At 45.6% G+C, this 18,658-nt stretch overlaps 1 protein-coding gene across 4 annotated transcripts in view; it reads left to right on the top strand.

Annotated features, from left to right (window-relative positions):
* Positions 1 to 18,658, top strand: part of EVI5 (ecotropic viral integration site 5) — a 2,339,304-nt gene that overhangs the window by 966,531 nt on the left and 1,354,115 nt on the right. For all 4 annotated transcript variants that reach the window (XM_069641804.1, XM_069641802.1, XM_069641803.1 and 1 more), the window contains one exon: positions 7,270 to 7,323. In XM_069641804.1, coding sequence (XP_069497905.1) covers positions 7,270 to 7,323 — 54 coding nt within the window. The remainder of the gene's footprint in view (positions 1 to 7,269; positions 7,324 to 18,658) is intronic.

The raw sequence follows: 18,658 nt of genomic DNA, 5'->3' as shown, positions 1-18,658 counted from the left end.
TAGTGCAGCTGCGTAGGATGTGCGCCAAGGGGCCTTGTCGGAATGGCGATCACGCATTTTCACTGCACTCCGGTGTACGGTGCTGCGCTAATGACCTCAAACAGGCCACTGGCAGTGATTTGTGTGAATGCGGGAGTGGTCTGCCACACGCCCACCTCCTCCTGCTACACAACGCCTCCTGGTGGGGAGATCCCAACACGGGAACAGTGTGTGGTGCTGGGGAGAGGATGCAGGCCTAACACTGTCTGCTGACCTCATGCTGGCCACGAATACTCGCACATGTACATCCAAGGAATGCCTGGACTGCACATATTAGCAGTATTTGCTCGAGGACACCTGATAAATAAAGAAAAAAGCAGCAAAAAATAATCCAGTTTGAAAAGAAAGACATATTTCAGACAAAGCTGGCAATTCGCAAATGGAAGACCCCATAAGGTCAATGTGCCACCCAACAGGAACTGTCAAGTGTTCCAGTCCTAGTGAGGGGTTGCAGCTCCTGTCTGGAGAGCTTCTGCGCCGCACCTTTAGGGTAAGACTGACTGGGCCAAGACCCAAGCCAAAGTTCTCCACTCCAGTGACTGTTTTTTTTTTATGCACCCACCTATGCAGCACACTTTTAAAGGTTTATGATGGCAAATTATGCTGGGGGCGCCCCTGCTGGTGCCAGCAAAGGGCCTGCCCCCTCCAGCTTTCCTTGCTCCATTGCAAGAATTTGATGTCTCAGGAGTGAAGCGTCTGGAGATGTTCCTGGCAGCTACTTGTGAAGATGATGCCACTAAAATGTTGATCATGCTTTATTCGGCTTACCCTACATCATATCTTTGAGACCCTACCACCTGTTGGTGGTACATTTGATGCGGCAAAGACGGCGCTCCAAGAATATTTTGCACAAATGGCGGACCGAAGTAGACGGTGGAGCATGGCGGCGACGTGTGCCTGGCCTGATGAGCATGAGATGTGGTAACAGCAGATTCAAGGTTGCTCATCAATAAAGATGAGGAGACAAATACAGTATTACCCTGGCACGCATCCTAGAACTGGGACTCTAACACGAGCTAGCGGATGTCAGGGTGAACAAGATGTGTGCCATGCGGGGCTACCAACTGTGCAGTTCCTACTACATGGCACCGTAGTAAACAAACTCACAAGCCGATGGCCAGCAGCCGAGAACCTATACACTGGGCACGAGGCCATAGAAAGCATGTTAAGTGCCGCAGAGGGAAGACACGAAACCTCGAGGCTCTACGAGACGTTGCTCAGCTGCACAACCCAACAAGACCTCAAGTGCAAAGAGAAATGGGAACTGGAGCTAGGTCTGCAGTTCGAAGACAAAGAGTGGGAGACCATAACGCATTATCATAAAAAAGTATCCCGGAACGCCCAATTGAAATTTATACAGTTCTACGTCATTAATAGAGCATACATCACCCCAGAAGTCATCTCCAAATTTAAATTGGCGAGAATCACTGAATGCCCCAAATGTAACAAACCCTGGGTGGGGATGACCCACATGTTTTGGGGATGCCAGGCAGTTCAATCCTTCTGGACACAAATCAAGGCAAGGGTAGCCAGGGCGGACATCACATTGGACGTACACACGCCAAAGGCTTGCATCCTGGGCAGATACTCAAAAAACAAAAAGAACAAGCCTCTGAACAAACTCAAAGATCTGATGTACATTCTAGTGAAAAGACGCATTGCCATGGGGTGGAAAGGCCCCAAAGCCCCTAGCGTAACGCTGTGGTGGGAGGACCTCGGGAGATGGTCGGCTGCAGAAACGGGCCTGGAGAACGTGCAACGACAACAGAAGCTGGACACTTCCGAAGACCTACTACAATGGGTGGTGCTCACGGTGACACTGTTCCATCCGAGGGATGAAGGTTCCTCCAACGACGACGCGGGCAGCGCACGATAACCTTCGGCGCAGACTGATCTTAACACAGAACAGAGTGGTCTTGGGTAGTTGGGAGGGAGTGGGGGTGGGAGGGGGGGGGATATCCGTGATTTCTTAAGTGACGCAGAAATGATGCAATGGTTGTATTGTTACTGGAAATAATGAAATACATTTAAAAAAAAACAAGTTGTGTGTCACCATGAAGTCTGTCAAAGTGGAGGAGGCATTTACCGTGGGAAGGCAACAGTACCATAAGGCGGACAAATGACTGCCGTTGAATAAGCAAGGTCAAGGAAATGATCCGACCCCATGCCGCCAATGTGGCTATGACCTTCCCCACTCAAAGGACTACCCAGCGAAGGGCCACGTCTGTGGCAGATGTGGCATATCGAGCCACTTGCACGTGTCTGTCGTGCACCAGCACCATCTACACATTTGAGAGGGCAAGACAATAATTCCAAAGGCTGGCATGAAAAGTGGCACAGGTGGAGCAACCTTCCCATGAGGTGGACACACCAGTGGACGAGTCAGACGAAGAGGATGACAGAATTGCAAGTGTCCGAGAGGTGCTAACCAATGGTCCGCATCTGCGACTCTCTGCTTCCCGTACTAATTGACACCGGTGCATCAGTGAGTGTCATGTTAGATGATTATTACTGGCAGCTGACGGAGGCACCGTCCATGAAGGACACGCAAGTGCATATCTACATGTTTCGAGGGAAACGCCCACTGCCTCTGGAAGGTGTTTTCGTAGCCTCTGTTCAACACGACATGACCATAAAAGCCAGATTCTTTGCTACCAAAGTAAGCAACGTAGTACTGCTAGGTTGCGCCGCTGCAGAGGTGCTACTCCTCTGCAACTTCGCCTTTGGGGTCTATCTAGAAAACCCCTACTGGCCTGTGTCTCAGGCAATTTCACAGGCATTGGGAACCTAACCGTAGACCCAATCCGCCTTCCCATTGATTATACTGTCCAGCCGATGGCGCTGAGGTAGAGGCGTGTGCCCTTCCACCTACATGAGAAAGTCGAGAGAGCGCTGGACAACCTTGTGAAGATGGATATAATAGAGGAGGTAGGAGGGCCAATCTCGTGGATCTCCCCATAGCAATCACCAGAAAGCCCAAGTAGCCAGAGTCAATACGTATCTTTGCGGACATGCGTCACCTAAACCGGGCCATCAGAAAGGAGAGACACATCATGCCGACGCTAGATGGCATCTTGGCAGATCTGCAGAGAGCCAAATACTTTTCAAAACGTGACCTCAGATCTGGCTACCACCAATTGGTGTTGGATCCAGCGTCCCGCTACATCAGGATGCACAGTGGGCTATACAGGTTCAAGTGCCTGAACTTTGGGATATCGTTGGTCGCGGAGGTCTTCCAAAATACCATTTGTGGATCCCTGGCTGGGCATAAGGGCGCCATTGACTTAAGCAACAATATCATGGTATTCATCAAGTCTGAGCAAAAACGCCTGGAAAGACTTGGGAATGTCCTTAAGCGGATCCAACAGCTAGGTTTAACCCTGCATAAGGACAAGTGCGCCTTCCTACAAAAGAACATAGTTCTTCAGTTTTGTGTTCCAAGAAGGAGGTATTTTTTTCCTGATCCAGCGAAGGTGAAGGACATCCAGGAGCTCCCAGTAATGTGTCTGAGGTGTGCAGCTTCCTTGGGATGGTTACATACTGCAGAAGATTCATATGGAATTTGACTACATGTAGTCCCGTCTCCCTTTCTCTGGCTGCCATTGAAAAAAGGAAATCAAAACAAAGGAAATGGCAGTCATGGAAAGGAGAGTAATGACTACATGTAGTCGCTTTGCCCTTTCCATGGTGGCCACTTGCGGATGGAGCCCCGGGCCATGGCAGTGAGTGGAGCCTTGTCAGTTAGGTAAGGACCTGGCGAGGGCCAATCAGATCATTTGAAACAATATGATTGTCCCTCGCTGGGTACTATTGTGGCTTAAGCACCGTGCATCCAAGGTTTAAGGTGCAATTTCACACGTCCAATCATTGAAGGTATGTTGGAGGTATAGCAAAGCTATATCAAATGTTTAGAGCCCATAAAAACTGAGAAAAACAGACTTACACGCTAAAGTAGGATCCTGCAGTTTTCTTGGCTCACCTATTGGTTGATGTGGCAGAGATCAAGACTTTGCTTCCAAGTTGGGTGCATGTGGGCATGGAGAGTGTGACCATACAACCAGTGCAATTCCAGACTCCAGTGTGAATGTATGTGAAATAGGAATGCCTGGCACTGACTTGCTAGAATCTTGGGGCTTGAATGAATGCAATCCTGATTGGGTCCTGAAGCCCACATCGAAAACTAAGTCTCCTTAAATACTGAAGGCCATTCTGGAGCAGGAAGATCTACATGAAAAGATCTGAAGGAGCATAGTCTATGATGCTCTGCGGAAGCATCTTTCATAGGCAGTGCTCTAAATGACCAAGAGACCACCACCTGATACACTCAGCTCTCAGGGGGTGACTAAAAACCCAGAATATGCCTGCCTTTGCGTCAAAAAAGCAACTGTGTGGAGAAAGAGGACAGGACAATCCAAGAACTAAGGCACTCATACTGCAGAGCCTCAGATCGGAATCAATGTATGAATGACGAAAGCTTGTGGTTTTTCCAACACGACCACACAAGAACCTTTGAACTCACCTGTTGCTGGTCTACGACACTAGTTTGCCAATTTGAGTACCGACATTAGGTCTTGGTGGATTGATATTGTCACTGTCCGTGAATTGAAAGAGCTGCCTGGATTCCACCCAGTGGCCTGCATCCATGAGTATCCAGGTGTTCGGAGTAAAATTTCTACTTCAATGGTTATCCCTATTTTGAACCTAGAATTGTGTATCCAGCTTATACCTACTTTGAATGGACTGATTGTTTCCCTCCACTGGGCCACATTGCTGAATGTTATTGAATAGTCGTTATTTGATTAAAGATTGTTTTTGTGAAATATCTAAGACTGTACCATTGTCCATAGCTGCCATTACTAAAATGTTGCCCTGTATCTGGTCCAGCCCCATACGCTCCACCTGAAGCCAAGTCTTGATTACTTTGTGTGAGAAACTGGAGGGTCTTCTTACTCTCACAACCCCTTGATCCTCTTCTCATGTTGACAGGGAAAGGCAATTACTCTTGGATCTCCACCCTGTGGGTGGAGAGGCAGTGGAGGATCACCTGGGTAGAGGGTCCTTGTGGACTGGGAGTGGGGTACCCTTAGGAGAGACATGGTATCCCCCTTATCCTGTTGGGACTCAACCAAAATCCTCCCCGACCTTTATGTATTATTTTAAAGCTGTTCTCCTAATTTCTCCATGTATGACACCTGACAGTACTCGGATGAAGAAGAAACAATAAAGAGTAATGAAGACTCCCTTGTACTCTTTTTACCCTTTTGTACTCATGCAAAGAAATCACTAAGAGTAATGAGCACCATACCCTTTCACGACTTTAGTACTGGGACGAGGAAGATGCCTGCAGGGAGCTATGAGGGTCAGGCATGTCCCTTTAGCTATGGTCAAGCAGGTCTCATAAGAGATACACACCTGCAGCCTGTCAAGTGGCTGCAGGTGTATAAAAAGAGACAAGCGCAGCAAAGCAGTGAGCTAGAAGGAGCCCTGTCTGGGGGAAGCCAGTACGGGAATGTGCTTCGGAGGAAGCAGCCTTGATGTGACTGGACGATAAGCCAGGACGGCGGCAAGCTTCCCAGAAGACTTACACAGCCCGTAGCCAGGGGGCTGTGTAAGTATTTGAAGTCTGCGAGCCTCCATGAACCGTGCTCAGCAGCAGGAGCTGCGGGAGAGCACCAAGAAGAAGGGACGCTGTCTGCGTCCAGAAAGCGGCATGCCAGGAGCTGGCGTGCAGAGAAAAACACGCGGCAGGCAAGCGGAGCATGACAGAAGGAGACACCACAAGACAATGTTTGTCAGGGGAACATGCGTGAACGCCGGGGCGCTCCTACAATGTTTTTGAATAATGAGCTAAATGGATCTTTAATTTGCAAAAAACAATGCTTATTGAATACCGATCTAAATGGAACTTTGAAAAGTAAGCGAAGCAATGCTTATTGAATACCGATCTAAATGGAACTTTGAAAAGTAAGCGAAGCAATGCTTATTGAATATCGAATTGATGTAACTTTAAAATACAATGAAATCAAGGCACAGTGAATACCACACAAAAGGGAACTTTATAATTAATCAACATTAAGTGTTTATCACACCCTGAATTGAATAAAACACTGAAATTAAGCATTTTAAGTGTGGAATGTAATGAACCTTACCGATTAAAGCGAATAAGTCAAATGCCCAGGTGAAAACAGTTACATAAGAGTGGCAGAAAAGCCTAAGAAGGTGGGCGTGAGTAAAACACCCTCAACTGAACTTTTATGCATGAATGCAGAGCTACAAGGCCTAAAAGACTGAAAGGATGTGTGACAAGTGATTGCAGAACCAAGAGGGTGAGAATCAAAAGCCAGAAGATGTATAAAGCTACACATCAAGTCCAAGAGGCCAATAGTCAGGAATCCTGGTTGCGTGACGTGTGATGGGTGGACCGTTTGGTCTGACAACTGTGCCTGGACTAGTGAGCCCTAAATGTTGAAAATCCAAAGACATTGTGGTGATGAAGTGAAAGTCTTGGGGAAGGGAACCCTGAGACTTAAGGAGGAGTTTCTTTGTGAACTGTGGTGCTTGAAACTTGGGGAAAGGGAACCCAGGGGAGAGGTTTTGAACTATATTAAACTGTATTACCGTGAACTGGAGAAAGGTATTCTTGAGACTCTTTTGTGGAACTTTCCTTTACTTGTGGAAGGGGGGGTGAAAGGAAGCTGTGAGCTGGAAGGAACTCAGAACTTTGAGTTGAACACTGTTTCTTTTGATTTTGACATCCTTACCCTTTGGTTAGCTTTAGTTGGGAGGGCAAGGATAGGTTTTGGACACAGACAGACTTAAGTTGAACTCTTTGACTCAGACCTTCCTTAGTTTCGTTCAGGTAGGGAAATCCCACCTTAGTATAGGGCAAGTTAGGCCTTCTACCATCTTGACATTTGATTTTAATAAAGTATTTTACTTTGAACTTTGTCTGTGTCTTGCTTCATGATGCCTTCAGATTTGCCACGCCACCCAATAGGAGAGTAAGGCAGCTGCAGACTCTTTATAGCCTGTTTCAAATCGGGTATCTAGCCCTGTACAGTGTGAGGTTTTTTCAGTGCTGCACGTTCCCCACATACCTAGAGACCCAGGGAAAAATCGCCTTTCTGGCTATGTTAATTGAAATTAAATCTTTTAATTTGTAATAAAAACATATTGCATGATTTAATTCACATTGAAAATACAAGTGGCTATTTTTTCCTTCCATTTCAGAGGTTACGGACTGAAAACAGGCTTTTGAAACAGCGTATTGAAACCCTTGAAAAAGTGAGTATGCCAAGACCTTGTTTACTAGATGGTGTTGCTATTGATTGTCCACATTACTTGTTGTCTTTCTAAATGAAATTGCATCTGCAATCATTAGAAATTGATGTCTTGTTTCATTAAAATTTAAAATCTGATAGATCCTTTATTAAAGAGATGGTTTTTCATCAGTCAACCAGTAAAAATGAACATCCTTGTGGTCTGCAAACAGATGTAATCTTTTATTATGGGAATGATCCACTTGCGCTCCTAAAACATGTGGTTCATCATGTTCATTGATCTATACAGCACACACTGCAATCTCATTTACCTCCAGGTGGATAACCCTGTTGGGGAGAATTCTCTGTAAGGCTAATTTCCCAAACCTAGTGAGTCCCCCAGCAGCCTTGCTGGATTTTTGGGGTTTATTTTTTTCCCTCCTGCTAAGAGTGAGATTCTTTTTGCTCTCACTCTTAGACATGATTTGAGGTGTTCCTTTAACTTTCCATGTGTTTTATGGGAAATGGGGTCTTTTACTCCATCGGGCCTCGCACGTTTTTTTTGGTGTGGGTTACACAGCACCCTCCGTGCCGTAACCCAGGGGTGTCGTAGCGACCCCCCAACATAGACTCCATACCCTGGGACTGACTACTGTCTCCCAGGGCATCTAAAGTCACCATTGGCTTTGCTAGTCCCAAATTATGAACAGAAACCAGTACAAACCATCATATTGTGGACGTACTGGTCGAGGCAATTAGATTTCCCCGGGGTCTGTTGTTAGAGGGGGCACGTCTCCGTCCCCCCTGATCGAGTTTTGGCTGGTGGCAGTGGATACTACTTTTTATATTCAACCGCGAATATATCTCTATGGGATTTTCCCATTGTTCGAGGCTACCAACCTTAATTATTTAATTCTTATAGCCTCGATCATACCGCCGGTTTATTTATTTAATATCAATTCGCCGGTTGGTATTTTTTGCCAGAACTTGATTCTAAAATGGCGTTTGTGTTCTCTTCTGTGACTCCAACCCAAGTCGAGCCCTTTGTTCCACTTTTTGGTGGGCTTCTCCACAGAAGCCTCCAAAAGTGGTGCCACTCTGTCTGGCTACCACAGAGGGTGTGGGAGGGGGTTTAGGCACCCTGGACTGAGTTACCTTGGTAACTCAAGTCGCACTCTTGTGTGATTGGCCAAGTGGTGAGCCGGCCGGCTTACCACTTAGCATGTTTGATTGACAAGTAGGCTGAGTGAATGGGGGTATGCTGCATAAAAGCAGGGCTTTGGGGACTGGAACTTCAGACGCCGCCACTGGACCTAAAAAGAATCCGAGGAGGGAGAAGCTGAGCCGGCCTGCAACGACGACACCACCGGTGGAGCCCTGCTGAACTGTCTCACCACTTTTCCCAACGGCAGAGGAGATCTCCAGCCCGGAGAGTCTTCTTCCTTCGACTGGTGGGGATAACTAGTCTACCTTCTTTTCGCCTTCCTGGAGCATCTCGTGGCCGCCTTGCCTGTGCCAAGCACCCCGGCAACCGGAATGCCATGTTTTCACCACTACCGCGAACCAAAAGGGTAGTACCTTTGTACCGGAGAACTCCGCGGCTGGTTTCTTCCCTCGCAGTGCAACGACCTTCATCTTTCCTCCACGATGAGATCTTCTCTTCCTCTGGACGACGCTGCGACTTGCACCCGCTGCCAGGAACAACTGCCCCGCTGGAGGATCCTCTCCATTTAAGGTCCCGTGTTCCTCCTGGCTTCCCTTGCAACCGATTGAACGGGGTGTATTAAATCCTCGTCTCTTGAACCTGGGTTAGCCTGGGACACCTTAGTTAACTTTTCTGAACTGAACTAAACCTTTTTCGAACTACCTCTACAAACCTCAAAGACTCTGTGTAACTGTCTGATCTTGGGCATCTTCCGCCTGGCTCCCTTGAAAGGGGCCTGGCACCTAAACTTCCTTGCTCACCAGTAGACTGTGCCTTCTTAACTTGCTGTGGTTCTTTAAAAAGTGTTCAGTGTGTATGCTTCCATAATTCTGCTTTTCCCTCCCTTTTTATTTAACTTTTTGGAGTGCCATCGAACGTTAAGCGCTCACCTCTGTCTGGAAATAAGTGGTGTTAACTAAGACTTGTCCAACAAGTAATCAGGGATGTACATATGATAAATAGTGATTGTGTTTTGAACTTATCTTACCCATTTAGTGCTAGTGTGTTTTATAAGTGTGTGTTAAATAATTATATACTTTTACACCCAAGCTCAGGTTAGTGTTTTCTTGTGCTACTGTATTTCTGTACCTATTTTGTATGCTCTGTATACTGCCTAACTCTTCTTGAAGGAAGTCTGACTGCTCAGCCACAGCTACCAAGTGAATCTATGTGGTACAGGCTGCTACCAAGTGGGTTTACTGCCAAACACCTGTAGTCTTAAATCTTTTGCAGTGGTCCCTAAGGGAACTGCACATGTTTCTGCCTAACAAACCCCACAAAAACAAACTCTGGGTGACAAGTGCAAACAGTAGAGCTGAAAGAGGAGGGCATGAGCGCATTCTGACAGTGAGAAATGAAAAACAAGGAGAGGTGGTGAAACATAAATGGGAGGCAGGAGAGCAAGTATTAGGTGAAAGGATACATCAAGCATTGGCAAAGCCAAAACTTTAGGCCTTTTTTGTAGGCATGGGCTATGCATTTTCTTGGCACTGCTATACGTGGGTACCACTTGGCCAGACGATGGCAGCAGCTGGACAATCGTGTTGGTACACCAGCATGTTTTGTCAGTGCCTAGCGAATGCCTTTCTTGAGTATATGAGAGCCAAAACTGTTTGTTTTGCCAATGCTTGTTTTAACAGGAATTCAGGGCAAGATACAGATGTAAGGACACACAGATTGCTCATAAATCAAGTACCTGAAGGCACACTTGGTTAAGACATGAGTATTACAATAATTAAGTAATTCCCTCTTTTTGGACTCCTTACAATGGAGGGTCAGGTAGTGTGTGGGAATGGCCATCGCAATTAGCTTGGCTATGGGTGGTCAAGAAGTGGGTGAAACATCGAACACCCACAGGCTGTGTCCCTCCACACATCCCATCTCTATTGTATTCCCACGCCAATCTTTTCAGCTTGTAGGCAGCATTTACAGAACCGTGCTAAAAGCCAAAGTCCTGAGCTGGTAGCTGGATATTTTTAAACTTCAACCAGCATAGAGACTATCAATCAGATCAAGTGAAGCCATAGCCTTTCCCGTGTGACCTGTGTATCGCGGGATGCTTTCACGGTCTTCTTTTACATAGGAAGGGCTAAGGGAACTAGCGCAGGTATTTGGTTTGGAGCGATAATGAACATAAATGGACATAGGTATTGAAGAAAATAAATTAGACACAATATTGTTTGTGTTTGGAAATATATAGCCCGATTTTGAGAAAGGCCTGTTGGCCGAAACACGTGTCAACCAGAAGGGCATTTGAGTACAAGAAAATAAGTCCCTTTAAGATTTATATTAAAGAAAGAATAATCAACCTAATGAACTTGGAGTGAAATTAATTTTATTTTTAGGTGTCTGGCGCACCGCAAGAATACCAATACTTAAAGGTACTGACCTGGTTTCAGGCCTTCTTATCGGATCAGGAACAGCGGGTCAGACTGGGTGGGTTTCTTTCAAATCCGTTCCACAGGATTGTGGGGTCCCACCGGGATCTTCATTCCCCCCCCCCCTTCTCTTCAATCTATATCTTAGACCAATAATGGAAATCTTTAGGAAGCATAGAGTGAAATCTCACTCTTATGCAGATGACAAGCAAGTGTTCATCCAAATAGGGAAGGTGGAGAAGACGGCCGAACAGTGCCTGGAAGAAGTCAAAGGTTGGATGTCCTCCAATTGACTTCTCCTGAGCGCTGGAAAAACAGAGGTAGCCCTGTTCGGCCCAAAACACCTTTTGGAAGGTAGTAGGCACCCAGAGTCACTCTGCTTTTTGGATTCACATCTATCATTTGCCCCTAAAATAAAGAATGTGGGATGTATTTGACAGGAGGATCTGGGGAGTAAAGCTCAGGTAGGCGCTTAGGTGCAGTCAGTTTTTAGCACCTTGGACCTCATGAGACAGGCCTTCTCATTTATCCTGGCAAAGGACCATGCACTGGTGGTTGGAGCCTTGATGAATGTGTGCCCGAACTAATGTAATTGGTTGCTGGCAGGTATTACATCCATACAAATCCAGAGACTGCAGAGGTCTCAGAATGCAGCTGTTCCGATTGATTTTCCGAGTGAGAAGGTCCTCCACGATTTTATGTCTGCACCGATCTTTACACTGGTTTATGGTGGATGACTGTATTGACTTTAAGGTGCTTTGCTTGGTCTTTAAATACGTGAATATGCTGGCTCCTAGTTATCTTTTAGAGAAAATACGTCAGTATCAACCAACTCTATAGTTGTGGTCCTGCGATAAATTGCTGTTGCAAATTCCCCCTTCAAATTTTGTTTTTAGGGGCGATTGTAGGTTTGTAGTATATGGCCCAAAGTTATGGAACAAGCTTTCATTGGAAATTTGGGGCCATTAAAAATGTAAGACACTTTCGCAGAACCCTAAAGATCCATTTGTTTAAGTAACTGGTATAAAATGGTTATATCATAGCAGTCCTCTTAAGATGAATGTCTAGAATTTGATATAATAATCTTTTCTCACAGTGTTTTGCTTGAGTGTATTCTGCTCCAAATTGTGCCCAGATAAGATTTGGTTTGTTAGGTGTTCTATATAAATAACTAAAAAATAAATAATCTTACCTAAACTACTAGCAGAAGTCACGAGTAATGTCACTCGAAAGGCAGCATCAGTGTAAGCACAATTTTGTCAACCAAATTCAGGAGGGTGGCGCAGCCAGCTTCTCCAATTAAGAGGTTATTTTGGTATGCACCCCTCAGATGAATAGGGCCTCATTGTCTGCATCACTTAAGGAGAGGGGTCTTAAATGGAGCCTCTAGGCTGGAATGGGCTTAAAAGCACAGCTCCTGAAATTAGGATGGTCATTATTTAGAGCCCCTCAGAGTGATGCTCTAGTATGAATGCCCTCAGACTAGAAGGTTCTCAGATGCGTCCTTTGAAAGTAGGAACTTCAGAGTTAGAGCTTTTGATGAAAAGTGCCCTTCCACAACCCAAGAAGTTCTCAAGGCCAATATTACTCAAACAATGACTTGGAGTCCATTACATTTAGGGTCAAAAGCAAACCTCTGATTAGTACTATCCTAGAAAACAGTCAGGAAACCTTCACATGTTATCCTGCTGGAAAAGGAACCAGAATATCCAAATGTTCTTTGAGTAGTGTCACCATTCCATCTGTGTGAGCAGATGGTCATGTATACACTCAGCATTATGTTGATCTGGAAGAACCTTATTCATACAGATGGGGCCAGGAGCACAAATCATACTTACCATTTAATTTGGTTGGGCAATCAAATGTATACTTTGTTTTCCGGAGCGCCTCACTTGTAAGACCTGCCCAAATAACTCCATCCTATTTTTTTTCACAGTCCTATGATAACTTTCGGCTTCTTCACATTTTTTATAGAAGGGTAAACTAGTTATGGCTATACTAGATCAGATTTCCAGACTTTATTTTTTAAATAGACTGTTAGTCACCTTCACTTGTTTTTGATTATCCCAAACAGTGCCCAGGCATTTTACAGATGCCTCCAACACTGGGCAGGATCCATTTTGCTTCTTTGATATCAGCTTGTGGTCTAAAACTGAAATGCCTAAATAGGTGAGATAAAGTGCCACTTGGAACTGTAAAACACAATCTTACCGTAAATAGCTTTTCTCATCGAACACCATGTTTGCTTCCATCCTTGATATAGAGTAGACTGCAAATGCACCCTTTGGGTTTGAGTGCCTTTCCCTCTGAGAATTGGTTTGCCTTCTGCTTTGAGGCAGTCATAAGAATGAGTAGCGTGAGATACATACTTTCCAACATTCTACGACTAAAAAGCTGTAGGATTCTTCAAGTTTCAAAAATAATAATTAGCATATCATCACAGGAAATAGCATCACCTGCCATATGGCCCTCAACAGAGACTGTGACGGGGCCTTTCAATTTTTTCAGTTGATCGGGCCCCAGCAACTGCCCCCATGTTGGCAGACAGCAATCTTATGAAACGTCAATATATGCCTTTCATTCAGGACTTTAAATGTGCATTTTGCAGAGCGCACTTTACAAGCAGCATTTATTAGAACCCTTCAGTATGTCACCTCCCTTGAGCCTCTCTGGTGCCTTTTTACACTGCTTGCACTACATTAGCCCCTTGCTGACAAAGAAATATCATAACATTTTCGGTGGACATTTAGTGTTTCAGCTCACTGCTGGCTGCCCGTTTCATGATAATCTGTGGCTATTGACGCCATGGCTGAATTTCTTTGTCTGCATTATAATGTATGGACCCCATGGGTGCCTCCGACGGTTGTTTTCCACTCTAAGAGGGCCCATTTTAAACAAAACCCTTGTCCTACTGATCAACTACCACACTGAAATACATTTTGGCTTTAGACATATAGCGACTAAAAAAAACACTACTTTGGAATAAAAAACAAAGATGCCAACGGAAGGGTGGCGGGGCACACAAACATAGGACCATGTCTGAAAACAATGTTTGCACCTAAAGCTCACGACACCCAACAAATGTTCAAAGCAAGGGACGATTCTGTGCCAAAATCCCATCCTATCCATTCAGAGGGTAGGGGAAACTCTTCCACAGAGGGGAAAGGAGCACTTTCTTCTGCTATGCAGAAAAAAGGGGGCATTGGGTCTGATTTTGAGGACGAGGAAGATCCACAGTAAATCCCTTGGATGGAGGGAGAGTTTCAATTTCCTTAGGGGAAAGATGGAATCCTTCATGGAATTCTGTGATAGATTGTCCTTGAAGAAAATGGGAGAACAGGCCCCGCAATAAAGCCCCAATAGACCAAAAAGATAAGTACCGCAGCTTACTGCAAAAATTGAGGATGAAGCAAGAAAACTGGTAAAAGAGGAAATGTACTCACAAGTGGACTAGAATGTGACAGATGAAGAGGAAACCGAGTTGAACCCAGCGGACTATACTCTGCCATCCCCAGACCAGGTAGAACCTTCATTCTCATTCTCTGCTACAGAGGACCATGTCTTGTATGCAGATCTCCAGAAGAGAGCAGCTACAAGATTAAATATCCATACAGAAGAACCCCAGGAGGAGACAGGCTTCATTGAGGACGTCTTCAAGGAGATAAGGTCAGTCTCTCAATCCATCCCCTTACTAAAAACATACTCAAGAGAGCTACCCATCCTTCACCAATCCAGTATATACTAAACTGGTGAACCCAAGGATTGAAAAAAAGTATAGACCAGTCTGTAGCGATCCCCTATACATAAGGGGTAATCAAAGGGTAAACTCTTTAGTGCTGGCCACAGCTACGAATATGCCCCTGACAAGGAAAGGAAGAAACTATACTCTTTTGGTTGGAGGATTGCCACATCAGCAGCCCATGTGGTCCGAATCGCCAATGCCACCGCACTCATGGTGAGATACACTAGAGACCAATGGGATGAGATACAACAGCTCACCAGTCAGTTTGCGGAACCCACAAAAGAACAGCCATGCTAAAGATCATAGCTGAATGGAAAAACTCTACCAATGCAGTGATTAAAAACACCCAAAATGTCACAGAGGGAGCAGGAAGAATAGTTGCAGGGTCTAGCATCATAACGAGGCATGCATGTCTCAAAGGCTCTGGCTTTAAACCAGAGACGCAAGCCAACCTGATTAACAAACCACTAGCGGGAATCTGTCTTTTTGTTCCAGCAGTAGATGATGCACTAGGAAAGTCTAAAAAAAGAATACGAGACGTTAAATAGCCTAAGCCAGATATCCTGAAGATTCTTCCAGGTGGGGGGGATTATTCAGAGGCAAACAGCCCTTCCATGCCCAATCATACAGCCATACAGCACGGCATCCAAGTACACAAAAAGGTACCCCGAGTTATCAAGGCACCTACACTCTGTGAAATAGTGGATACTTGCCTGTATGACATCCCCACAGAGGACGAGGGTGTGGCAGAGGGCATGCCTCTAGACGCCCAGCATACACCGCAAAATGATTGCCCAGTAGTGGTCCCCTCCCATGCAACCGCAGTAGGAGGTTGCGTAATCTTATATACCCACACATGGGAGGGGATAACATCAGACAAGTGGGTATTAAGCATGGGAAAGAAAGCCTTGAACATTTCTTCGTAATCCACCCTCTTCTCCCGCAACATCCGTTATCTTGGCTGTGGTTGGAGTGCATTTCGCTGGTCATTCCCGGGGTGTCAGGTCGGCTCCCTGCTCACATGCATCTCCTGCGTGTCCTCCTTCCTTGGTTCCTGTCTTGGTGTGGTTCCGCAGCACTGTTCTGCTGTGCCGGTCTGGGCACAGTTTGTAGACACGCAACCACTGACTTCCTTACAGTGGATGTAATTCGAATTTCCCGCTCCAGCATGTCAAGACACCAGCTTCCCTTGCTGTGGCTGCAGACCTGCTTCCTGGTCCCTGAGTCGGAGTTCGCCTTCAATCTCAAATTTATACAGTGGTGTCCGCCCCTGCGTAACTTCAAAGTCTCTTTCTGTTTGTTTTGAGGTCCTCTTCTCGTTTCCTTGAAGCCACCTTGTCGCAGGCCCATGACTATTCATCCTAGGGTTATTCTTCATGGTTCCTTCTATTCTAAACATTGTGTCTATCGCGCCAACATGCTTGCAGGCCTCAGAGAGCTCACAAGACCAAACAAACAGAAAACACAAAAAAGGGTCCTCAAGCAGTAATATAAGATCAATGGAAAGGGTTTCTAAATTCTTCCTCCATCAAACAGATACGTTTTCAAGGCTTTCTTGAACTGGGCAGTTGACGGCAGATGTCTGATGGAGTGAGAAAGGTCATTTCAGACCCTTGGATGCCAGGCATTAAAAGTCAGGTATTGTAGTGCGTGTGCGCAAAATGAGCGAAACATGGCACCGGTGTGCAAGTATTTTGGACATTCACTTCCATCACTGTTATGAAAGCCTACGTGTTCGTGGGCTCAGTAAGTAAACGTGAATTCTGCAAATGATTGCGAGGTCAGGATGATCTCAGATGAGCTAGCAGGAAGAAATGCTTGTTGTCTTGTCCACTGAAGGACAAGCCAAGGAGGGAGTGGGGCTCCAAAGGTTCAGCGATAAGGGGTGCTGGGAGCGGGAACGCGAGAGAGAAGCTGGGCTTTTCCAATTCTATCTACATTTTTCCGCTCTGTGCTCCCAATGCTTGTCTGCTCTTCAGCCGAGGGCAGATGCAACCATGAAGGGGGGGTCTCCCCTTATCACCTTGGCCCTCCTGGGTCCAAGAAAGGGTCCAAACCAATTCACTTCTAACTTTGAGCAGTTGCCAACCTTAGCTAGCCTGTCTGCCATCCTATTACGATTCACCAAATCAAAGGCGGCAGACTGATCTAGCAACAGCAGCATGGCCAGGTTGCCTTGATCCACAATTTCCGCCAATAAAGAGTGAAGGTATTGCTCAGTGGGGGGAGAGAGAACTGGGTCCCCGGGTGATGAAGTCTTGCTGAGAGGGAGGACGCTCCGCTCCAGGCCCCATTAGCACAAGTGAGCCCTCTGCCTAACTGCTCTTGGGACTAAGCAGTGTTTAGGAAGCTGAGATGAAGATATTTTCTGCGGCTGGTGAAACGGTGATGGATTTGCTTTATGTGTGTGTGTGTATATATATATATATATATATATATATAATCATTTGTATGTGTTATGTTTTAGTTATATCTAAGCAAGAAATGCACCCAGATGCCCCAGGGCTTGGTGCGCTCTACAAATAAATAAAATGTTTATTGGGTGTGAATAAAGGGCCTGTAACTAGCCATTTATTTTATCTTTCTGACCAATAGCCTTGTCAACATTTGTGCTTTTGGTCAGGGTAAGAGGGTGCAGAAAATCTGAGGCCACTATATGCGCCTTGAAAAGCAAAATGGGCCTCCAAATCTCTTAAGTGTGAAACGCGGCTGGATCAATAGATCCTTGTTAGACCATTAGTACGCCTATGCGGCAGTCTTGTAATAAGCAAACTAAGGTAACCTGGGGCATCGCCTGCAAGGCATTTATAAACCAGACAGGACGCTTTGAAATGACTCAGATTCTGAGCCAATGTAGCTCCCTGCGGGCAGCAGTGACGTGGTCTCGGCGCCTCATACTGCAGGTGGCTCTGACTTCCCCATTCTGGATGGTCTGCAATTTTTTCACATTAGCTTACAAGATACCAACTAATAGCCCATTACAATAATCCAACCTAGTGTTTATTGTGGATGTGGCTATCAAAGCCCTGTTTTCCTCTGACGGATATGGTCTTATTTGCCAGAGCAATTGCGTCATGTACGTGCAGCTGGCGCTCGGATGACACACATGTTTACTTAACAACACCCATGGTTTTGACATGATTAGAGACCTGTATTCCAGCACCTCTATTAGAAACACCTTATACTGGGTGTCTAGTTTCTTTAACTTTGCCGTGCTGCGGTGGATCAGAATCTCAGTCGTCTTGTCATTCAGAGCCAGAGAATTATTCTCCATTCATACTTTGACGACATCGAAAACCTTACTAACCATCAGCAAGTCGGCTTCACAAGATCCAGAAAGTTACAGAATGATCTGAGTGTCGTCAGCATAATTAGCAAACTTGATACTCAGGCCATGTAAAAGATCAAATAGGGGCTTTGAATAGATGTTATACAGCAAAGGAGAGACACAAGATCTTTGTGGTACCCCACAGCAAAGTTGAGCCTCTTGTGACCTGGAGTCTCCCCTTATCACCTTGGCCCTCCTGGGTCCAAGAAAGGGTCTAAACCAATTCACTTCTAACTTTGAGCAGTTGCCAACCTTAGCTAACCTGTCTGCCATCCTATTATGATTCACCAAATCAAAGGCGGCAGACTGATCTAGCAACAGCAGCATGGCCAGGCTGCCTTGATCCACAATTTCCGCCAGACCAAATTTAACATCCATCAAGGCCATTTCAGTCCTGTGCTTCTTCCTGAAGCCAGACTGGCCCTTCGATAAGAGTCCCCTCTCTTCTACATAGGCTTCATACTTAGTACATGCAATTTTGTCTATAATCCTTTCCAAGAAAGGAATATTTGTTATAGGCCGGTAATTGCCAGGCTCATTAGAGTCGAGAGCCTCCTTCTTTAACAATGGAGTGAACAATGGAGTGAACAATGGAGTGATCTAAGCTTCCTTGATGTGATCAGGGACTATCCCTTCCTGGAAGGAGCTATTAATAAAAGACGTGACTGGTATCGCAATAGTGGTAATATATTCTTTAAAATACAAGGC

The sequence above is a fragment of the Ambystoma mexicanum genome, chromosome 1q (assembly GCF_040938575.1).
Source record: "Ambystoma mexicanum isolate Mex_15411 chromosome 1q, UKY_AmexF1_1, whole genome shotgun sequence".
NCBI lineage: Eukaryota > Metazoa > Chordata > Amphibia > Caudata > Ambystomatidae > Ambystoma > Ambystoma mexicanum.
This window is presented reverse-complemented; position numbering and strand designations above follow the sequence as displayed.